Source organism: Amphiura filiformis, chromosome 19 (assembly GCF_039555335.1).
Source record: "Amphiura filiformis chromosome 19, Afil_fr2py, whole genome shotgun sequence".
Lineage (NCBI taxonomy): Eukaryota > Metazoa > Echinodermata > Ophiuroidea > Amphilepidida > Amphiuridae > Amphiura > Amphiura filiformis.
In genome coordinates this window covers 59,349,290-59,374,350 of record NC_092646.1, presented here as the reverse complement: position 1 = coordinate 59,374,350, position 25,061 = coordinate 59,349,290, and the positions used below count along the sequence as shown (strand labels likewise).

The 25,061-nt window shown below is 35.6% G+C and overlaps 1 protein-coding gene across 1 annotated transcript; it reads left to right on the top strand.

Moving 5' to 3' along the window:
* The first annotated feature begins 1,544 nt into the window (after window positions 1–1,544).
* LOC140140707 (xaa-Pro aminopeptidase 1-like) lies at window positions 1,545–21,248 on the top strand. The gene is made up of 22 exons (XM_072162463.1): window positions 1,545–1,737; window positions 4,260–4,390; window positions 5,403–5,513; window positions 6,089–6,152; window positions 6,643–6,747; window positions 6,919–7,011; window positions 8,280–8,450; window positions 8,977–9,099; window positions 9,478–9,645; window positions 10,605–10,735; window positions 10,949–11,035; window positions 11,197–11,262; window positions 12,039–12,109; window positions 13,683–13,760; window positions 14,082–14,153; window positions 14,313–14,373; window positions 14,978–15,047; window positions 16,229–16,333; window positions 17,512–17,583; window positions 18,546–18,622; window positions 19,803–19,901; window positions 20,862–21,248. The coding sequence occupies exons 1-22, from the start codon at window positions 1,695–1,697 to the stop codon at window positions 21,069–21,071; spliced, it is 2,208 nt and encodes a 735-aa protein (XP_072018564.1). The 5' UTR covers window positions 1,545–1,694; the 3' UTR covers window positions 21,072–21,248.
* The last annotated feature ends 3,813 nt before the right edge of the window (window positions 21,249–25,061 follow it).

The following is a 25,061-nucleotide window of genomic DNA, read 5'->3' as shown; positions in this document are numbered from 1 at the left end:
CCGAAAAAAATGATAGCCCTCTAAGAGGATTCAAAAGATTACCTCTGCCCCAATAATCCCTAGCTATATTTGTTTGAAACTGTTCCACGGAGGATGTATCATAAAAGGCTCAGTCTTCAAATGATATAAATAAAATTTGAATGAGTGAACGGACAAAATCATACAACGACCAACTGAATAGAGGCTGTGCATATGACGTATCATCCCGTAAATATGGCGGACTACTCAAATGCATCCAACAAAAGCATGATTGCATCTACCGCGACAGTTCGTCTCACACACATAACAAAATGCACTACGATCAAATAGGTTGATGACAACATTTGATTGAATGGACTGCACTGCGCCATGATTACGGGGAAGAAACCGGTTCAAATCCTTTGTTTGGAGCCAATCGATAAACGCAAGGCCTCTATAGCTATTATTGAATACTGGCTAGGTTCTATGCTAGGATTCCACAACACAATGAGAACATGTTATAAGGCGCTTTGGTCTGATAGTTATATGATCAATGGTCTGATCTACTTGGGTTCGATCTTTTTAAGAAAAGAAAAAATAGCTGACCATTTATAATGCATAAATGAATAAAGTAATGTAGTTACACAATTTGAAACATTGAGGCCGTTCTATTTTTCAAGGTCATTTAACTGTTAAAATGTAGTGGAATATATCACGCATTGATAGGTAGCAGGTGGAGCAAATTTTGTCAGTGGTTTTTGCATGCCGTTTGTTCGCAGTGCCTATTTATCTAAAAAAAAATAAGAAACGTGAAATTAAATTTAAAAAAAATTCACAATATTCGTTCGTAAAATGGGGACAAAATCCAAAAACATTTCTTGACCCCTCTTCACATAAAAGTGGGGGCAGAAATCAAGATTCGAACAAGTACCATTCACCATTCAAGGCGCACACTCTACCGACTGAGCTAACGGGTCAGACAATAGAAGGGTGTAATTTTGAACTGAAGAATAGTAAAAAATATGAAGAAATTATAATGTTATAAAAAGATTTACCAAAATGAGTTAGGTATAACGTATGAATCGATTTACAAATTAAGTCCAATGGCACTTTGAGAAAGAATACCCGAAGAAACCCCAAAACATTTGCTGCTCTAGCAACTAACCTAGTGACCTAAAGTATTGGGTCATGTCACGATATTTTTTTCTGAGGCATTATGTCCAGGTTGCTCAATTTAACATACACGTATCCTTAATGCTGTTGAGATTTTACAAGGATGGCGCTCTCACATTTCTAAGAATCCAAAAGCGCCATTAGGCGAACGTTTACGGTATAACACAATTTCAACGTCCACCAAGACCAAAGTTCACTTTAATGAACTCTTTTATTAGTTTATTTATTTGTTCTAGATTTTGAACACCAATAGTCTTACCCACTATAGGACTGGCTGAATTTTTTTTTATTAATACATGAAAGAAAACAACACGTTCTACAACCACACGTTTGTTTATAATATTCGATCACAATTCACTTTTGTTTCAAAATAAAAGACCAATTTTGAAAGTCTTAAAATTAATCGGCATAATCCATCCTTTAGGTACGTAGTCATCATTTGGCCGTGGATTAATGTCTAGAAACACTGATTTGTTATCTACTGTTCAATATATGTACATTACGCATTTTGAGGTGGAAATCTGTTCTTACTGTTGCTACAGCGAGGTAGCGTAGACGTCAAAATGGCTGTTAAATACAACTTGATGATAGCAACGCTATTAACAGGTAAATGTATATTTCTATTGTCTTTTGCAATTAATGATATAATGTGACTGACATTGTTGTTTACTAAGGCAAAACAGGATAACATTTTTTATCCCAAAAAATCAGTGCTGTATTTTTCTGGAATAGGGAGTAATTAAGGTGTGGTGAAAAACACGGTAGAACTGGTCAAATGCTTCATAATGCTACTCCTACCCCTTAATATAACAACTCAAATATCATCAATATTTTTAAGTTAAAACTTACAATTACATACAAAATTGGAAATTGCTTGCTATTTGGTGAAGTTCTAGAGGGTCCAAAAAAACTACCCAAAGTGTTTGAAATAGCAAAAAAGACTTTTTTAATATTTGTGTATTAATAGGAGGTTGGTATGTTCTATTATCTTTGCCACTGAACCCCTGTTGATAGGCAAATAATGGTGATGAAAACGGATAAAATCTGATGTGGCGAAATTATTAGTAAAATTGCTTTACTTCCACATCGAGCCTGCTACTTTCCCGGCATTGAATAACGTTTTACCATACACCTGAGTGTGAAAGGTTATGGCAAAGAGCATAATATTCAAAATACTTATCACGTTGACTCCACGCGGATTTGAACCCACGACCTCGAGCTGTGCCACCGTGCCCACTGGAATTATACATCCCTCAATATCAGACTTGATGAACCGTCATTCCTTAGTTGTGTCTGCTGTAGTAACCCTGGAAATATCCTAGGGATTTCGAAGCAATCGAAAGTTTGTGGGCACACGTGTAAAAATATTTTGGATGCAAAGTGGTTCACTTTCACTCCTTTTTGGTATAATTATGTGATAGCAATTTATTCCTCAAGCACACCAACTATTTTTTTAGTTGCGTTAAAATAAAACAATTATAAAAGTTCGGGGTATCATGTGCAAACATGCACAGGTTATTGTATAGCACAACCGACATCCGACATCGTCTGGACTAAAAAGTGAATAACTTACTCTCGTCACCACATTGGGCTATTCCAGAAAATAGATGCACACCCGTTATAAAGGAGTTCGGATTTCCTAACTTTTGTTCAGTCGTGATTGATGGAAATCCAGACTTTTAAAGTGTCCAAAGGCGACAAAATCCAGCAGAAAAATAGTCCAAAGTCAGATATCCTGAAATTGAGAGCTCATTTTAGACATTTATGTGATTTTTCTTTCATTTAATTGGATTTCCAAGCTTTTTGAAGCGACTTTGGCAACTGGAATTCCTGTCGTTTTCATAAAGCAGACTTGCAAATCCGGACAAAGTTACTCCTCTATACAGCATGTCTCAAAAAAAGTTGTGCAAGTGAAAAGCGCCTTCTTTGACAATTAGAAAATACCGCTGTGACATGGTGCTTACATCAACGTTAAGGGCACAGTCTTAGCTCTCAAATACCGTTTGTTCTGTTCAATTTGCTTTTTTCAGTCTCGATATATGTTCAGTTAACAACGAAAGGCTAAAAGCACAATTGTGCCACTTATATTACGGTATAGGTCTGTGCATGTAAATCAATGATAGCTGATGTTGATACATCTAATGCACTCCCTCCTTCGGGGCTCGTGCATTAGACGCATCAACATCCGAGCGCGCGTGCATTATTTCGTTCAAATTTCATCAACTTGTCTAATTTCATTAACCTGTAAGTGTGCAATATTTATTTCTTGAGTGAAAAAGAGAACAGTATTTACCATGATGAAATCATATACATGCACATGTATTTAATTTTACAGCAGAATGTGAAATATTAAGTGGAAAAAGTGGCGGTGGAGGTGGTGGTGGTGGTGGTGCTGATTAAAACAATTAAAACAGTAAAAACATTTTGTATTGTTGTGTAATTGATGCATTCTTTTGATTTCACGAAGGAACTCTTTATAAACTTAATGCTCTCGTTGTTACATGTACAGCCCTCTTCCCTAGTAAAAGTGGCACAATTGTGATATTACCCTTTCGTTGTTAAGTAAACAAATCTCGAGATTAAAACAAGCAAATTGAACAGAACAAACGGCATTTGAGAGCTAAGAATACGCCCTTGACTTCACTTGCACAATTTTTTTTTGAGACAGGCTGTAGAGGGTGTGCGCTTATTTTCTGGAATAACACATTTGATCACGACGTTACTCGCCACACTTTGTGAAATATTTCCATATAAGTCGTATAAGTTTTTCATATTACACTCAGTATATTTCTGCAAAATGTGCAAATTAAATTACAAATTACAATATCGTAATAAGTATCCTCTGAACATGTAACTAGAAATTTGCTTTACATTTACTATTAAATATAAATTGGCCCCTCAAAATGTATACACTAAATTTACGTATAGTTTCTTAGGGTTTGGTAACGTGTAATACTTCACAGGCCAAAACCTCATGAAAGGTTGCGAAAGATCTGTTTTTGCCCCAGAACATGTATCAAACATTATCAAACTATAAGAAACTATACGTAACTTTAATGTATACATGTTCAGGGTCCAAGTGGGCGGTCTTCTTGCGCTCAGGTGTTCAATTATTAATTTCATTTCAGTGACAGTCCTTGTCGTCAGCGAACCAATCGCATATCGCCAGTCCAAAGGAAGTATACATCAAAGAAGAATAGAAAAAAGACAGGTAGAACCTGCTGATGGAGACTACAGAGACTGTGATGCTAATCCTCCGGTAAGGCACAACATCTTTTTGGTCCTATAGCACTATCGGTGTCCGAAGAAGTACCGATGGCATTTTTTATCGTACCCTGAACATTTGTAAAGTGCATTAACAGTATGCAACTGTTAATTATTATGCCAGGGAGTGATGTTAAGAGTCATCGGTCCTTAACCGGGCACCTACAGTTCTATAGGACCAAATTTGATGTGATGCCTAAGTGCGTCACGACATTGGTTTATAGTTCAGTTGTAATGAAAGAGCTTTTATGTCCGATGTATACAATAAAATGCATCTTATCTCCAAATATCATACTGTAGTTACTGTTCATTTTCATACACAATACACAGTACTCTCACCATTGACGTATGAGCTCTACAAACAGTGTATGTAAGAGGTATAGGGCATTTCCTAGTTGACGTCACCGGCCAATATTTTTGTACTCTCTGAAATTCTAGAAAATATAGTTTTGTAACATGTCCTAAATTTTTAGATAATTTAGATATTTGGAAATATTCGCACTTTGATGTTTTAGTAAGGAAGGGCACGGCATGGCCTGCAAAATTCCCTGTGTAAATCGAATGCAACTTTTAGTGAATATCACTCACTTATAGGCCGCTCTCTTCCGAAGGGCATTAAAGCTGAACCACTTGACGGAGATTTTTTGTACTATAATGTACATACATGTAGCCTAAAAACTGAGTAGGTGGGGCATCTGCAAATGTTCGTACATCCCTGATATGTAAATGACAGATAACAGCAAAAACAGGTCCCATATCTGTCCATAACTTTCAAGTGGGTGATTATTGATTGGCAAGTGCCATATTTGGGCATAAGTGCAGTCCACCATTCAATGTGGAGGATAGACTAGACTTTATCGATGGATTTTGCTGGAGTAGTTTCCTGTTAACACTGTTAACCAGGTTTACGTACTGCAAAGGTCCAATCATGTTTGCTGTGCAGCATAACTGCACTATGTTAACTGTACAACAATAACTACAGTTGTATCTTCTTTCTCTACCTACAGTATTTACCCCCGACAGCCATTGAGACTGGTGAAAGATTACAGGTTCTTCGCGAACAGATGACGAGTAATAATCTAGCAGCATACATTGTCCCATCGGAAGACGCACATCAGGTAACGATATTAGAGAGATTGCGATTTCCAAACGTAGCATCGAACGTACGTGGAATCTATTCAAAATCCCGTCACAGGAGAGTGATTTTGAATAGATTCCACGTACGTTCGATGCTACGTTTGGAAATCGCAATCTCTCTATTATCTTGTTTTTATACTTCGAAAAGTTTAGTGCATTTGGTTTAGTTTTGATGCAGAATTTAATTTCACAACGTGAAGAATTGTTCCCCGGTTTTGAGAGGCAGTTTATATCAAGACTGAGCCGGTTCATCTCGCTCCCCTTTTTTGTTCCTCTCCACTCCTCCCGTCCCCTCTCCTCTTCTCTGCTCTGCTCTGCTCTGCTCTGCTCTGCTCTGCTCTCCTCTGCTCTCCTCTGCTCTCCTCTGCTCTGCTCTGCTCTGCTCTCTCTCCTCCTCTCCTCTCCTCTCCTCTCTCTCCTCTCCTCTCCTCCTCTCCTCTCCTCTCCTCTCCTCTCCTCTCCTCTCCTCTCCTCTCTCTCCTCTCCACTGAAAAAAGCATAAAAGTTCATACTCTACGATTACGGCTTATTTGTGTAACATACTTTCATTCAACAGAGCGAATACATCGCTGAACGTGACAAAAGAAGGAATTACATATCAGGATTCAGTGGCTCAGCAGGTACATACTACTAACAATAAGAATTATTGCATTGGCTATTGTTTATACAAATAAATATAATTATTGCAAAAAGAGACGAGCGACGTAAAATTAATATATCAAGTTGTCATACTGGGTTCAGCCTTCGGCTTCACCCAGTATGACACTTCGCGCACGATAATTTCCCGTACCATACCTCCGCTTCACCTAATAACTAATAGTATTGATTGTTTACACTCCATCTCCATCAAATCGCGCTGAAAAACAATTTTTCAAAAATTGGTTTAGCGTTGATGCTAGGCTGCTGGTGCAAGAGGTGGTGTTGCTTCTAATGGTGGTGTGGTAATGCCGCTGCTGGTGCTAGTACTACTACTGGTGCTAGTGGTGGTGGTGGCGGTGGAGGTGGAGGTGGCGGTGGAGGTGGTGGTGGTGGTGGTGCTGATTAAAATATCTTACTGCACGCTATTCATTATTTTAGTATAACATATTGAACGTTAATTTCTTCCTCAAGGCTTGGCAATCATTACTGCTGATAAGGCAGCCGTTTGGACAGATGGGCGATATTTTCTACAAGCTGACATGCAATTAGATTGTAACTGGATTCTTCAAAAAGAAGGTAAAATATATAGCAATGTGATTTCCAATGTAAAATAACTATATTTATACAGGTAAAAATACGTGTGGTAAAAGATTAAAGATTGTCTCTTTCATAAAACTTTCATTTCAGTTACATGTAAAGAAAAATGGTTAATAAATAATCGACTATATTTTACCTGCCAATTTTTAGGTGAACCAGGTGTACCCGAGCCAGAGGATTGGTTGATTTCTGAACTAAACGCCGGGGACTACGTTGGCTTTGATTCTACCGTTATGTCCATTAGTAAGTTAGAGCCCTGTATTTAGTTTTATTATTTCTGCAGATCATGTCATCTTGTATAAAGCTATTTAGATAATAAAAGTATTGTTTTGGTTGATTGTTTTAGTGAAACAACAACACGGAACACTGGGCTGTTTTACGCGAAAAAATAATGTAATATACCGTGGTATATCAGGCGATGATATATACACTGCTGTTGTGTGACCATTTTTATCAACTTAGCTCTCGCGCGAAAGCAACATATCGACACAGTTTCTATTCTTGTGAGTAGTCGTCATGTGTAGTACTATTGCTATCTATAACATGGTTTAGAATAAACGATTTTATTCTTTTATCTTCATGATAATTATTTACTTTCTTGAAACAGAACCCATTTCAAATTTTTTTACCACTATGTTTTGTGCCTTATGATTATTGTCGTTATTTTTCTCGCTTCATTCGACATTGAATTTTCATTGTCCCTTCTGGCTACTCATGATATTGCATTATATGTTCCGTCAAGTAACAGGGAGTATTAAAATCATTGTTACCAATATTTTGTTTTTGTTTGTTTGTTTTGTTTTGTTTTGGGTGTTTGTTTTTTTAGTCGTGCGCAATGAATCATAAATATCTTTATAAATACCTCAAAAAAAGTAACTAACCCCCTAAATAATGGTCATTATTCAAAAAGGGACTATTGTATTACAAATCTGTAAAATGCGTTGTAAGCAGAATTTATTTCTGCGCATTTTGACACCTCATTTGATACTATAGCCCAGAAAACAACAAAACACCAGTTAATTTAATGTTGTAAGGTCCAGATTTGAAAGTTTGCACTTACATACAATTTTTTTACAATACAAAAACACTCAGATATCATTACACAGATTTCCTTCCATTACACTGAATACAAAATCAATACAATTTACTGCCACTTTCAAATCTTGGGTTACATAAACATAAACAATGCAATTTATAACGCGTCTTTTACAAAAGTAGGCAAATCGCTAAAAGAGAGAAAGACAAGAAAGGAAAAAGTGCTAATCAGTGGGAAAGAGGTGGGTTTTAAGGAGATTCTTGAACATTGATTTAAATATGTACGCTGTGACGTCAATATTTAGTCAATTGGTACAAATGAGGTGTCAAAATGTGCAGAAATAAATTCTGCTTCCAGATTGTTACAGATTTGTAACACAATCACTCGTTTTTGAATAATGGTCAGTATTAAGGGGGGTTAGTTACTTTTTTTGAGATATTTAAATATAGATACTCATGTGTTGATGTTTTTTCAGGTGGATACAATTCGTATTATTCCTCATTTGAAGCAGTAGAAACTGGTGGTCCAGTTCTGTTATCTGTCGCTGAAAATCTTGTGGATATCGTCTGGGAGGCTGATACCGAAAACACGAGACCTGAGTACCCCGATAAAGACCTAATTGTTCTCGACTCCCAAAAATTCACAGGTGGGTATATGTATGTTGTGCGCAAATGCGAGGGTGTATGTGATGCGTAGGTGTGTAGGGGTGCATGCGTAAGAGTCAGTAAGGGGTGATCAGTGATTTTTGGGAGTGGGTATGTATGTGTGCCTATAATTTGGTGATGTATATGATGGATGTCTCACTAGATAACGTGCATGCACATACGCGGGACGTATGTATTTGACGTCGATGCGCTTAGGGTGTCTTTATTACGCGTCCAGAACCCTTTGAATGAAATAACTATATAACCCGTAGATTTCTTTGGGCGATTCACCGAGGGCAGATAGCGACCGAAGCAAAAACAGCTTTGCATTGTACAATATTGAATAGGGCGCCCTCAGAAGTCTACAAATGAATTTGGGCGAGGTCGGTTTAAACCTGTTTGTTATTTGTCGGTACACGGTAATCACAACGACGTAAACAGGCGTGTACATTCAGCTCTTTTTGAATAAAATGTAATTGTAGATATTTCTAAATTGCCCGTTCTTTCACATTATTTTCTGACATGCAGGTGAAACCTGGCAACAGAAGATATGGGAATTCGACGGTTCTAATGATTTAGACAGTGTCAGGAGTAAGCTTAACGAAGCTGATGCCGGTGCATTAGTGGTCTCTAAGCTTGACGAAGTTGCGTGTAAGTATTATATGACGAAATTAATGTGCATCAATTTGAAAAGTGGAAACAAATTCTAGTGTTGGTGCTGACGAGCCTGATGTGTAATAAGCCGAATCGGCATTGTAACTTCCGGTTTTTTGAGATCTGTTTTTGGACACTTTGACCGCTGACATATCATCATGATAATAATAATAATAATAATAATAATAATAATAATAATAATAATAATAATAATAATAATAAAAAAAAACAATAATAATAACAATAATAACAATAATAATAATAATAATAATACTAATAATAATAATACTAATAATAATATCACTAATAATAAAGTAATACTATATACTACTAAAAATGATAATAATCGTTTCATTTAACTTTTCAATTTTTCAGGGTTATTTAATCTCCGTGGTGAGGACATTCCATATAACCCAATGTTCGTGTCCTACGCCATAATAACTTTGGATAGTATTAATCTATACTTATATGACAAGGCTGGACGTCTGACTTCTGATGTTAAAACACATCTGGGGATTGGAACTACAACCTGCCCTAGTGAAGGTGAGTCTATCGTTTAAAATGGGGAAGGGGGCTTTAGCGGTGGCGGAAACATAAAGCAATTAATTACGACAAATGTTTTGGTATTCAATTTCTGCCTGTCCAAAAGGGGAGTGGATCGTGCAATTCCTTCAGGGTTTAGCGTTAAATTAGATACATCAACACCATATGGCCTGGTATAGTTGTTGGATCACGTTTGTGTTATGAACAATAGTAATTGTCCACATACCGTAAAACTTCGTCTACAAGCATATAGAGTGCTTTTGATAATTATGAAAGCTAAATTAATCCAAGCGCCATCCATTGACAAAAAAAAATACTGTTATGAAGTTTGAGCAAATAAATTACCGATACAAGCATATACAAACAAGTACTATTGTAAGACCAATCTATTGTATTAACATATTTACGGCTGTTTCGTATTAATTTAGCTTTCATCGAGAAGAGATTACAAATTATGCTTGTAGACGAGGTTTTACGGTATTCCTTGGGTTTCTTATGAAAGTTTTCAAACAGATATGTTCAAAGATCACTTATATTTGGTAAAAAATTAAAGTCATTAACACGTTTGTGTTCTTAGCCAAAAATCGATGGTTATTTTGGGCCTATAAGAGCACGGTGGCCGAGCGGAACGAGCTCCGACTCATAATCTGAAGGTTGCGGGTTCGAGCCCCGGCGACGCCGTTGTGTTGTACCCTTGAGTAAGGTACTTTTTCTCGATTACTTCTCTCCACCCAGGTGTATAAATGGGTACCGGCATTCTTAAATGCTGGGAAGGTAACAGACTCGCTGTGGAGGAGGTGTAGCGATCCCACTATAGCAACATTACATGGAGGAGTCTGGCCCAATTGCCAATGAAAGAGAGATGGGCACTCCAATCACTCTTAGTATCGTCTCCTTTACCTTTAATTACTTTACTTTTATAATAACATAATGGTTGGACCGCCACTGCACTTTTTCAGATACTGTAAAAGCAGAGTGCGTGACGGTTAAAGCCTATGATAATTTTCTTGATGATCTAGCTGGTCTAAGCCAAGATAAAATTTGGATTAGTGATCAAATGAGTTATGCAGTCTACGAAAGAGTTCCAGAGGTAAGAATTCAATTCAAGATAAATGTGCTATTACAGACCCAACTTTTGTACACATTGAAAGAAAATACTATTAAAAATAAATTTCACCTCCTTATGTACTTATGTAATACGCTTTACGAATTACAGATGATGGCCCATTTGAACTAAATATTTAAACCCAGTGCTTTTTTTTGGAAATCAATTGTGACCTTGATTCGTGTTTTGTTTTTTCAGACAAAGAGATATCTGATGGCATCACCAGTTCTTTTAATGAAAGCTATCAAAAGTCCAACAGAAATTACCGGTATGAATAATGCACATGTAAGTTCAGTTCCTTCTTAAAATATCTCTTGAAACTGAAAATATGATAAACTTTTTAATTGCTTATTGTCGTTCTCCAATAATAAAACTACTGCTACTGTACTACTAAATACATTAATAGTCAGATCTCGGTTCTTCTTATATTTCATCATTTTGCGTAGCTGAAAGATTCCATTGCTCTTTGCCGTCTTGGTGCTTGGATGCAGCAAACGATGGACAGACTACCAGTAAGTTGAAAAGAAACAAAACACTTTATTCTTTCACAATTTAGATAAAATCCCGTATATCGTTTAACGCTTTTCTGTTGAGACGCATTTTTCGTTTTCTGGAGTGCGATTAGATTTAGTCATGATGTTCTTCTGCTGTTTTAGACGCTGCGGAAATGCAGCAGCTGTGTCGGTCTCAACGAAAAAAAACCCAGCCGTATCACATTGTTGTTGTTTTGTTTTTGGTGTGTGCAGTGTGGGTGGGTGGTGGTGGGGGTGCGTGTGGAGTGCGTGTGCGGGGTGGTTTAAATCAATTATCTGGACAAATTCCGCTCCTGTTCAGGGACGGTTGCATACTGTCACATGGTTAAGATCGGGTGATCAAACAACTTCATCACCGTTTGACCTCTGAGGATCCAAGCTCGCCCACAAAGCTGAAGAACAAATGTTTTGGTCGCAACTTCGGTGATTTCATCAAGCTAACAAGTGACTTTTCTGATTACATTTCGAACCTTTCCCAGATACCTGAGAGTATGCACAGTGTCAAATAGCTTATTTGATGAAGTATAGGTGAACCAATTGCTCCAACAACTAACCATCTTTAACCCCTCTTGAACAAGAAACGTTTAATGAAAATCCAGAAGAAATATGTATTGGTTGGGCAATTGTCATTGGTTAGGCTATATCTCATTGGCCAATGTCCGTGCCTCTTATCGACTTACCGAGAAAACGGATCATGGAATACGAATCACACATTATTTTTTTTTTAATATTAAGTATTGTTTTCTTGGTTTTAGGATCCAGCAGTAGGGGATAAAGATAAAATAAGTGAATTGATCGTTGAGGATAAAGCTGTCGAATTCCGTTCGTAAGTAACACCGTCAATCCAAACTTTGAATTGGGATACTGTACCATATGGAAATCTTTCAATACAAAACATGATGCAGTCATGTCTACAGTAGAATTCATCTCGACCTTTGCAGGACTTAAACCCCATTAAAAGCTATTAAACCAAGATAACACTCATTGAAACAGCTCAACTGATTAAATCGGATCTTCTCTGGTTGTGCACATGTGTCTGTTTTATATGTGCGGTATCGCTATGAGGTGCTATAATACAGCTTCAGTTGGGTAACTGATTATAAAGGAAACGCAAGGAAACAATGGTATGTGGACCTTTGTTCACGAAATGAGACAATGGCCTGCTTTTTGTTAACCAGCATTCTTGAAAATGAGCAACATAATGATTGTTGACTTAACACGGTTTGGAAATATTTTCTTCATATTTTTGGTGTTATCTGTCGTTTACATATCCTTCCTAAAACACAAAAGTGCGACTATTTCCAAACACCTAAATTAGCTAAAAATTTAGGACATGTTACAAAACTAGAATATTGTCTAGAATTTCATAGAATAGTTTAAATGTAGCTTGTACCGTTTTTTTTTTTTTTTTTTCAGAACGGAGCGGTCCGTTACCAATATAGCTCAATATTTTCGGTCAAATCTCCATTCAATTAACACGAGGAGTTGGCTAGCTATGAGCTAGCTATGCTTTGCCCTCACTCATATTCTACGAAAGTGCGACTATTTCTGAACATCTAACCTAGCTGTAATTTTAGGTCATGTTAGAGAAATATATTTGCTAGAAGTTTGGAGAATAGTTTAAATATTGGCCGGTTATTTTTCACACAGTGATGTTAACTAGGCAAATGCAATATACTTCTAACATACACTATTTGTAAAGGTCGCGCGTCAATGGTGAGAGCACTGCATGTGTATAGGAAAACGGACAGTAACTGCAGTATGAACGATTCTCTTATAAACCAACATGCGCACCGTTTCCACCTCGATACACCTGAGCACACATTTTCGTCCCAATAGCTTCCAAGCAGAGAACAACAAGCAGCTAATGTCTCCACCACAGTCATTGATTACGCTACACGGTTGAGTGCATAGACATGTAGGACCTGTGAAGCTTCTAGCTTAAAAATAGGCCTCTTTGGTTGGTTTTTGTCGAACCTTAAGTGCTCCCTTCATGCAATCAGAATTTTTTTATATCAAACGATCGAAGCTAACACTTCCCCTTAAAAACACTTTTAGTCACTAGGTCAACAGATAACACAATTCAATGTTATAGCAAGGTGAATGTGGAAAATCTGTTGAAAACTACCTATCTAAGCACATTTGTGACCAAAATGTAGGTTTTAAAGGTCAAAATCTCAAGCGTTCCTAACAATATATTTTCAAATTTTATATTATTAAATGACAAAGCACACTTATTGTCCATATACTATATCATAATCCTTACAAGTCAACAAACTACACGCGCGAACTCTTTGAATTCCTTTCTGTGATTAACTTTTACATTAAATTGTAATTATTTCATTAAATTGGACTTTTAATTTAAACCACCTTATTAACCAAATTCTATTATCTTCTAGACAAGAGGATGATTATGCAGGTTTGAGTTTCCGAGCAATTTCTGGATTTGGTCCAAATGGCGCCATTATGCATTACAGGTATGTTGACTACATGAATATTCATTCATAGGTTTCATTACTCGTCTCATTCTCTTCATGTGTATAAATAAAATCGTTCTTTGTAGAGACCTGAACTGGATTGTTTGATCACATTTAATTAACAGTCAGGATATTTTCGCTAATGAATCTAGTCTTTCAAAAGTTACTTATACGACGTAAAAGACCTGGTTGCATTTAGAGCAATGTTTACTCTGACACCATTGGGATAGATAACATGATAAACAAATATATTATGTTTTGGGATAGAAAGCATGATAAACAAAATTGTGTTATGTATTATGTTTTGTATTATTAAATCAGTTCATCAGAAGACACCAACGTAGCTATAACGGACCAGAGCACTTTTCTCTTTGACTCAGGTAGTCAATATTTGTAAGTATTCAACTGCTTGTATTTTAATTATTTCCTGAAAAGTGCATGTTACGTGCTAAACTATTAAAGGTAAAAAGTACTTTACTGGGAAATAATCCTAACTTACCTTTACAGTGCCAAATTTCAATATTAATGCATGTTTTTCAATTCACCTTTTAGAGACGGAACTGTAGATATAACAAGAACCTTTCACTTTGGAGAACCTACTGATTTCATGAAGGCAAGTATATTAATTATTGTATTCATTCATTCATTCATTCATTCATTCATTCATTCATTCAGTATATTAATTAATATATTCATGAAGGCAATTATATTATTTAATGAATTTATTATTTATTTATTTATTTATTTATTTATTTATTTATTTATTTATTTATTTATTTATTTATTTATTTATTTATTTATTTTGCATTTAGTATTTTGCATTTGTTATTATTTTATTTTGTATTACATTATAAAGTAACCGCCAACAATTTTCTACGACGTATAAGTAATTTTATGAAACATTTCTAATACATTCATTCATATACATATTAAGTACATTAATTAATATATTCATGAAGGCAAGTATATTATTTAATGAATTGTCTATTTTTTTATTTTTTTTAGCTATTTATTTGTTCATTTATTTATTTATTTATTATTTTGTATTTTTTTATTTTTTTATTTTGTGTTACATTATAAAGTAACCGCCAACAATTTTCTACGACGTGTAAGTAATATTATGAAACATTTCTAATACAAAGTGATTATTATAATGTATAATGCCCAACATAGAATTTAACAGAATTTCTTGTGTCTATTTCTCACTTGTGTTTCAGGAAGCTTACACGCGTGTTTTATTGGGACATATTGATCTTGCGCTGGGAACATTTAGAAATGGAATATATGGTATGGTTTTGCTCTTTAATTTTAAATCTTAAATTTACAATCTAGATGTTTCATTTGGCAAAACAGGATCATTTCGTCGGGTGTATTACATAGTGACGGATGTTAAACTTCCCTAGAAAAAAAGTTTTTGAGTTAGACGCGATCAAAGAGTACGCCGATTTGTGATCAACCGTAGCAGAACACTAACAACTAAAATCCTCCAAAAGTTGCTGTATTTAAAAAAAACTAGTATCTAAAGTATCTTGAAATATCTATCACATGAAGAATTATTCGCTATTAAATCAGTAAAATGATACAAAGTTATACGTCAGTATGTAAAACGTGAAAACGTTGCACCCTAACATCCGTCACTATGTCTTGCGCCAATATCGCACACGCTAATCTGGTCTCTCGTGTTGAACTATGGACATCCGTCACACATCCGTCACTATATCTTGCGCATAAAAGTCGGATCAAGGAAGGACTTCGAAGCATCCGTCGGTTCTTTACGCTTAATATTAAACGCTTTTTTCATGATAAAACCGACTCGTCACGAGTGCCCACAACATACATGGCATATTGTATTTGAGTATTTTTTTTATTACTTAATCATCCCTTTTATATTGTAAAGCTTTGAAATAATGTCTCTAAATAATTGTCGAATCAACTCGAACCATTAAAAATTTATTAAAAGTGATATTTTACTAAAATAATGATCCATTGAATATCTGCTCTACGTAAACGTTTTTGGTTTATACCCAGTTATCAACATCCGCCAAGAAATCATGTAGGTTTCAATGAACAATATTGAATTACGTACGTTCAAATTGAAAAATAATGTTTTTACATAGTGACGGATGTGACAGATACGCCATACAATTTAGTTGTTTTTTCGAGTAAACGGCGTTTTACATAGTGACGGATGATTAACTAATTAATTATGCAAACTTAAGCTTCAAATCTTGGTAATATTATACTACTCACTATTTAAAATACATTGGCCAATTTTCATAAAAAATGACAAATATCAACATCCGTCACTATGTAATGCATCCGACGATTTCTTTTAATCCAAAAACATTTATTACGATTTTGAGCAAGGCTTTTTCCACAGCGATAACATGAGGTATTGATATAAAATTAACGTATCGTTTGGTATATAGCAATAATTGTTGTTCTTTTTCTCTTCTTCGTTTGATAAGGTCGTGATATTGATGCATATGCGCGAGAACCACTTTGGAGAGGTGGTTTGGACTACAAACACGGTACTGGCCATGGCATTGGACATTTCCTGAACGTTCATGAAGGTACTAATACAATTTACCGATAACTGAAACTACTTGTGTCTTACCCGAATTTGGTATATCGAACTTCAAATCAATGAAGGCAATAACTGTATTGTCTGAGTCTTAGATAACAATACTGTATCGATCTATATCGCGTTTGTTTTCAAGCTAAGCCCAATCAAGTTAGCTCAATCGATAAGGCGTTCGACTGTGGTGCGAGAGATTGCGAGTTCGAACTCTGGCGGTGCCTAGTACGCTCTCGTGGAAAAAATTGAGTTAGCTTGAAATTCCCTTGGACAAGGACCTTACTGCTATTTGTCTCGTTGTAACCCGTGCTGATCCTGGTTGTGAAGCAAAGTCTGATGTGTTGTTAAATGGTTTTATTGAATGATGTTGGGCCATAGTGGTCAGCGACAACCTGTAATGTGTGCTGAGGCTTGTTGATCAACGTCTAGGCCTTGTTCATGTGCGTAGCGCACTATAAATCACTGCGCTTTTTTTATCTTTTTTTTTTGCAAGTGATATTTGAAAAACGAGATTGTCATTTATATCGTAATTTATATTATTTTAGCCGCACATCTCGTCTGCATCTGATACTGATAATCAATACTTTTCTATTCATGACGGTGTAGCACCTGTTCGTATAAGATCAAATTCTCTTCCAGACGACGAGCCCATATTTCTTGGAGTATTCCTATCTGATGGTGAGCTGAGGTACCCATAGTGTTGCATGATCTGTCGTAGTTTCCAGATACCTCTTCCTCTCAAACGTTTGAGTTTCTAGTATTAAACACGAAAGGAGCATAAAGTCGCAAGGTGGCGATACATCTTGGCTGACTGAGTCGATGTTCTTTGTTTGCTCTACACTTGTACAAGCTAGTAGTACGTCCTTTGTGCCCATTGTGTCCCATTCACAATTTACGTACAGACGTACTACTGGCTTGAACAGGTGCGTGTGAAACAAAGAACATCAACGCAGTAGACAGGGCATCTCGAAACTACCAACTTGCGACTTTATACTCATTTCGTGGTAACAGCTTACATTTGGTTGGGTGCGATAATCCCATAGCGTAATGTGAATGCATGTTTGTTTTTATAATCAATACCCAATATCTTATTTATACTAATCCCTGTAGCTCCTGTAGCTCCTGCATGTTTTTATAACCAAACCCCATCTTATTTATACTAATCCCCTGTAGCTCCTGCAACAATTAAGATCGGGTACCGTCCAAATGAGGAGCCTCTTGAACTGGGAATGTTCCAGTCTGACGGTAAGATTGCATAACATTGCATGTAATATGCATGCCATTGGTTGATTTTCCTTTTCTCATTATTTCTGTTAGCTCCTATTAGTGTTGGTGGCAGATCGGCTCCAATGGAATTGGGCGTCTTTAATTCAGATGGTAAGACAAGATGCCCGGAATCATACCATCGGATCAACGCTTGCACAGTATTTTTGTGGGAAATGAGAGCTCATCGGACACATCAAATTGCATATCAATTTTCAAACAAATCAATATTATTTAATATCTGCTATGTGTTAATGTTCGTGTCCCATTATTTCTGCTAGCTGCCATTAGAGTTGGTTGAAAACATGCTCCATATAACAAACATGGTCATTTCGGTCAAAGGTTGTATGAGATTCTGCAATTGACTTTTTCGGTATAAGACTAATATAAAACACTAGGTCTCTTTGGAAAAAGGTATATATCGTCAATACGAAATGTCAAAATTTGCCAATGGACGGCTTTTACTTCCAGCTACATAAGTACATATCCTTAGATTATTTCGACAACAATTCATCACAACATTTCCCTTGTTAAATACGTGACCTGTTTTGTCTCTAAATCGCTTCACATCCTTCACACCTTGCTTAATTTTTTAACCACTTTTACTAGTTAATCATGTTATGACATTATAAGTTCGCAAAAACATATTAAGCATGATTAAGCACAAACGTAGCTTACCTGTAATTTCACGAAGCCTGTTTTTGATACACTTTATTTCATATCATTAATACTATATTCCCATGGAGAGAACTTCTCCTCTGTAAATGCTATTGGTTAAATTGCATAAGACTCAGCAAAACTATAGTGTGTACTCGATATTTTGTATTAATGTAAAATGCATGATAAACCTGTGCAACTGTAACAGTTCGTAAATATTCTGACAAATAACGGCTGGCTAAGCTTAAAATGATTGAAGTCGTATTTATTAAACAAATTGTTTACAGAACCTGGTTACTACGAGGATTACTCCTTTGGTATTCGTATTGAAGATATCATGTATACTGTAGAAGCCGAAACTGATGTAAGTATTATATACACGTACATAAAAATCAGGAATCATTAATAGTATACAAAATAAATCTTTGCATACGGTTTTGAAAACATTGCACATTTTGAGTAATATTGGTCGTGTTGGTATTGTTTGGTCATGTTGGTATTTTTTTAAATCAAGGTAGCAAGGTCATCGTCATCATCCCTATATCTTCGTGTTAAAAATTGCCGTGAATATACAGCGAATCCTCTCGTTTTTTAACAGCTACGCATCGCGATTTTGTTCGAGATAGGCTGAGCGACTCAGGTTAAGCATACCATGACTATCATATGAGATACCACAGCGTTTCTATATTCTACATATCATAACGATTTGTGCATGCTCTAGTACCCCATATGATGTTTCTATTATAAGAAAAAAATTTGTTTTCAGGTAAAACCAGGGTTTTGTTTCCAATACACTCACTCGAAAAGCAGTACACTAATTAGCGGGGCCTTGCAGCTTGCTGTGGATATCTTTTACTGCATTTTTAACGTAAAAAATGTGAAATCCAATGTAAAAATTGAGATATATTTAATTTTGAGAATTACAATTATACTTTATAGGTATAAAGGAACGCGTTTAGCCCATTTAGTTAAGTTCCAGGTGCACGTCCTATAACACAATGCATATGTAAACTTTCTTTATCTGTGTCAATAATAGAATATTGATTTCAACGGAGTATTGAGCTGTATGGAAAAAATATTTATAATACAGGGTGTTGACACTGTGTGACGCAAGTCATCTTCTTTGCTGATTATTGTTACATTGGTGGTACAACAATTTGATTCGTAGAGGGGTGTAGCCAGAGTGTTTTCTTGTCTGAAACATTGTGACACCGTACTATTTCAGCTCGTAATAAGCAGATAATCGGGACTCATTACATCGTGGATTGATATAGAATAGCGTAGTGGGCGCAGTGCCTACGCGAACTGTATTTTGCGTATTGCGTGACTCACACGCGTTTTTGTGAAATTACGCGGGCGTAAGTTGGGATTTTCTCAACAAAAACTGAATAATGCTCGCCTATTACGAGCTGATCGTAGTAGAAGTTTTAAGTCTCAGATCATACAAATAAAAATCATCATCATTCTGTACTATGGAGTATGGCTGCGATAATGTATTTTGAATTCACAAACATTTCAACTTGGTGCCCATCTGTTCTTTATAGCATAAATTCAGTGGTTATACTTACATGACATGGAAGATGAGCTCTCTTGTGCCTCTGGAACCAATTCTTACCAATTTCAGCATGTTCTCACCGAGAGAGGTATGTATGATGAAAATACACAGGTCACTCAAATTTAGTTTATCTTACAAATAAGCGTATGCCACGATAAGCACTTGCCCAGATGAGACAACGAGTACACAATAATTTATAAACGGCGTTTTGTTATGCAAATGAAAGTAAAAATACGTGTAGCGAACACCAGGACTTCAAGTATCACTCAACCTGTCAGGGCGCAGTTCTTTGACCTCAATATGATTGTACACGCATAGAAAGACCTTTGAATGTGTTGGGTACTAAAATTCATACCACATAACTTGAGGTCACGTTTTGGTGTATTTGCCAGTCTCTTCCAAACGCATCATTGGATCATCAGAATTTAAAAGCCATGCTCATGGTTATTTCAAGTGAGTCCAATGGTGCGTTTGGATGAGGTGTTCATCTTAAAAACACCACACATGGATTGAGAACTATAATTTTTAGGGGCTGGCATTTTCTTCGGAAGGAGGGGTCCCAAATATGTCGGTGACCTGAGTCAATTTTTATGACCCGGGCAAAATTTTTTACGACTTCCCTTATCTTGGATCGAAAATTTTAATGACCCCCTCCCCCCTCCACCTGCACAGACTCAAGACAAATCATTAATTGCCGGAACTGAGGCGAGGAGCGCGCCAAAACAAAGAAAGTGCGGAGCGCGTTAAAATTTGTATCTTAAGTGTAACATTTTGCATAGATTGTACGCACATTTCGATTGTGAAGTTAAAGAATGCGCGCGAGAAAATTGTGAGTCACCAGCCCTTAATAATTCTTTAAATTACCCCCCCCCCCCTAATTTGGGTATTAAAAAACTATAACCCACTATATTTGGTCTGAACATTTTATGACCCCCTGTATTTTTGGGACCCCCCCCCCTCCCTATTCAGAAGAAAATGCCAGACCCTTATACAGTCTGTAACAATTTAAAAAAGCATTGAATGATTATTTACATGCTTTTCCCACCAGCTTGATTGGTACAATATGTACATCGCACGAATCCGTAACGAAGTGGGTCCGATCCTGAAAGAGAGAGGCTACGATGATGCGTATGAATGGATGGAGTCAAAAACAAAACCTGTAACCTATGACTACAAAGTAAACTCAGCTACGTCAGTACAGAGTACGGCTATCTTGGCTATGATTTGTGCATTTTTGGTTCGCTTATTTTTTCACTAGAACATTTGAACGTCATCCTGTTCAACTTCTTTGGTGAAATTTCTTCTTTATTGCTTTGAATAAGCTCAAGTCATAGGTTTCTTCTAAAAAATATCTAGATCAAGTCAGTCATAGGTTTCTTCTAAAAAGATATCTTACGGAATATGCTGGACTCATAAACCTTTCAAGTTTCACGAAGGTTCGGTGTTTTGTTTTGTTTTGTTTTGTTTGTTTTGTTGGGGTTTTTGTTGGGTTTTTTTTCAAATAATTCTAAATCAAAAACACTTTTTTTACTCTCTTCGCTCACGTTCCTATTTTTGTCATAATCAAACTATTTTGCCAGCTGACTGATTTTTACCGATGTTATTTTAGCTTATGGGGACGGTCACCCACCTTTGCAAATTTTTTGTGTGAGGCCTGAGAGCACATTATATAGACACACCATATTGCATTCTGAATTGAGGAATGTGAGGAATTTGATATCAAAATAAGTTCGCGAAAAAATACAAATTTTATGGTAAATTATTAAAAATTGATATTTTGATATTTTTTATATATTTGATATTTAACAGTCTTCAAAGTAACATTTATTAAACTAATGAAATATACTTAACATGTGTGTAGCTAGAAGAAAAAGCATACCACCATATAAATATTTTCATCTTTTGTATTGAAAAAAATATATTTTTCCTCAAAAACCTACATTTTTAGGTCTTTTGGGGGAAAATAAATATCTTTTCATCCCAGGTGCATGCACTTTAAGTACAGATCATTAGATATATAAATTTTACTTCGTTAAATATCGAAAATACCATTTTTAATATTTTGTCATAAAATTTGTAATATGGCGAATTTTACAAAATCAAAATTATTATGATATCAGAAGGATATTCCCTCGTATTCAGAATGCAATTTGTTATACCTGGTGTGCTTCCATGTGCCACAAAATATTGTGAAAACGGAGCTACCCGAGCCCTTTAACCAGAATTAAAATTGAAAAGTTCTTTCGAACGAGATGCATAATCATTTTATTATTTTATTATGATTGTTTATATGTAATACATTGTAATAAAATGAATCAGTACCAGCAACTGTCTCTTTCAGGGTATAATTATTATTGTGTATTACATTGCCAAAAGAGTCGCCTTTAATGATTACATTTTGTGTACTATTTTATACTGAAAACCGTTTAATTTGACTGAAATATGTGGAAATGAATGAAAGGAAATTTTTTTTTTTATTTCAATGATAATATCATTGCTGAAAAACACAATCTGTTCAAATCACAGTACACAAAAATGTATTTGTATTGGTAGGCTTAATGTAAGAGATTTCAGTTCACATGCACTACAATCGTGCAAATTATGATTAAGGTGTCTTAGTTGGGGAAAATGTATATCTTCAATACGGCGATCAAATTTTCAATTGATGGTCGGCTTTTCATCCCAGCTACATACACTTTAAGTACATATCATTACATTAATAAAGTTTATTTCGTGGATTGTTCAATATCAAAAATATTTATAAAAAAATCAATAATTTGTCGTAATATTTATATTATATCGCGAATGTCAAAAAAATCTAAATTATTTGATATCATGATCAGGACATTCCGTGTATTCAAACTGCAATTCGATATGTCTGATGTGCTCTCAGGTCCCACAAAACATACTGTGCAAACGTTGCTATCCGATCCCTTAAACCTGTTTTACACAAAAACAAGTTCTCTGTCTTTAGTGGAATGTATTAAGGCGATCGAGTTTGCCTGGCCTTTTGATGGTTTAAAAGTGTTCTTATTGATATACTTATTCGATCGAATCACTCTGTTACTGTTCACTAAATATGACATTCTAAGCACGAAAGGTTATATTGGACATAAGAAAATAGAGTAAATTAAGTTAATAGACTTACTTGCTTATCTAAGCGTCAATGACAAGTTCGCGTAAAGGGTGGCAACCAAATGATTTTTGTTAATTTGGGTATGCTGAATTAACATAGTTGTATGCCAAGCTGTACTTGAACCAACTGACCCTAAAACAAAAGTGCCCCCCAAAACCTCTTGGCACCCAATTTAACAACAATAAGCTGGTTGCCTACTTTTACGCAAACCTGCCGATTGGAACGCGATTTTTTTAAATAGAACCAGTCTAGTCTATAAGTCAAGAGTTGAGATACAATCAGCGTCCTAGAGTCGCCTATAACCCTTATAACATCATGAAATAACGTGTAACAAAAACTAAAAGATGCTGTAATAATGCATTACCGTTTACCTATACAGCTTAAGGAATCGGATAGTAACAGTTGCAGAGTATATCATTACATTTATAAAGTTTACTTTGAGGACTGTTAAATGCCACAAATATGATTTTGTTAATACATTGCCATCCACCCAGCTGAAGGCCAAAGGGTTTTGGTTGACCAGATTTAATTATCTACTATTTGATCAAATCCCAGATGACTGAAAGTATACACAGTGTTACATCGCCATAAAATTTGTATTATATCGCGAATTTCAAATAATCGAAATAATTTGTTGTCATAATGACATTCCTCGTATTCAGAATGCAATGTGCATTGGTGTGCTCTCATATGTCCCACAAAAATACTGTGCAAACGTTGCTATCCGATCCCTTAACACACAGAGGTTCCTAAAAGTTAGGAAACCCAAAGTGTTAAGCTGTATTATATATTCAAATATTTATCTGCAGTAATAATATATGCTGGACCTATCACCAAAGTAACGGTATTTATGGTGTATGCTAATGTTATTAGAAACGCTTCCTTATCTTTTCTGCACGCATTGTCTTGATAAAGTCAATTACGTTACTATTTATTGTCAGTATATAATGTCACCAAGAATGGATTAGCATGATAAGCAATTGTTTGATAATAATGTGTCATGTAACATTAAAGGATCGGATAGGAATGTTTGCAAAGTATATTTTGTGGGAGCACATCAGACACACCAAATTGCATTCTCCATACGAGGAATGTCCTTCAAATTATATCAAATTAGATTTTTATTTAAATTCGCGATACAATACAAACTTTATGGCAAATTATTAATTAACTACTAATTAATATTTTTGATATACAACAATCTTTGAAGTAAACTTTATCAATCGAAGGATATGTACTTAAAGAAAGTGTATATAACTGGTAGGAAAAGCCATTTTTTTCATACAGACCTAAAAGGATTGATAAAGTTTACGTCGAGGACTGTTAAATATAATTCTTAATAATTTGCCATTAAATTTGTATTATACAAAAAATCTCAATTACTTGATATCCGAAGATCATTCCTCGTATAGTGCATGTCTGATGCCGGGGTCTGATGTGCTCTCACTCAGGTCCCACAAAAAATAATGTGCAAATGTTTGCTATCCGATCCCTTAAAAGTAGATTAATCAGTATGGCAAAACTAAGCAAAGACGACAGTCATGCCTTTTGCTCTTGTCTGATTCTGGTCGCACGCCGTCAATGGTCAGGCAAATCGTGTATTTTATGTCAAAAAAGCAGTTTCAATGCAGCACCTTACAGCGACAACATAAACGGTGTACTTTTGGGTTCAGTTATGCCAACGATTTTTGCCCGCAGTCATTATCTGCTATTACGTCGCGTATGGTGTCCTTTATGTGGACTTATAACAGTGTCAAATATCACAATGTCAACGTCCACCTTGATCAAAGTTCATTTAAATAGCTTCTTTATTTATTTGTTCTGGATTTTGTCCCCGGATTTGTCACCAATACCTTACGTAGTCTACGCCCTATTAGTATTAACTAACTGAAACTTACCGATTCCTAAATTCAGGAAAGAAAAAATGTTCATAATATTTGTATATTATTTTGTAATATTTGAATAGAAATCACGTTTGTTTCAATATGGCCCAAATTGTAAGCATTATTCTTAAAAATTAAGCAATATGACACCGTATTAAATCCATTTTTGTGCTTAAAGTTGTCATTTGACCGTGGATTGGTGTCTAGAAACACTGATTTGTTATCTACT

What these genes read in the sequence shown, in the direction of transcription:
- LOC140140707 (XM_072162463.1), top strand. Translation starts at nt 1,695, where the DNA reads ATGGCTGTTAAATACAACTTGATGATAGCAACGCTATTAACAG. An exon ending in TAAGCTTGACGAAGTTGCGT is followed by an intron (nt 9,100 to 9,477) that starts GTAAGTATTATA and finishes TCAATTTTTCAG; the next exon opens with GGTTATTTAATCTCCGTGGT. An exon ending in AACCTACTGATTTCATGAAG is followed by an intron (nt 14,374 to 14,977) that starts GCAAGTATATTA and finishes CTTGTGTTTCAG; the next exon opens with GAAGCTTACACGCGTGTTTT.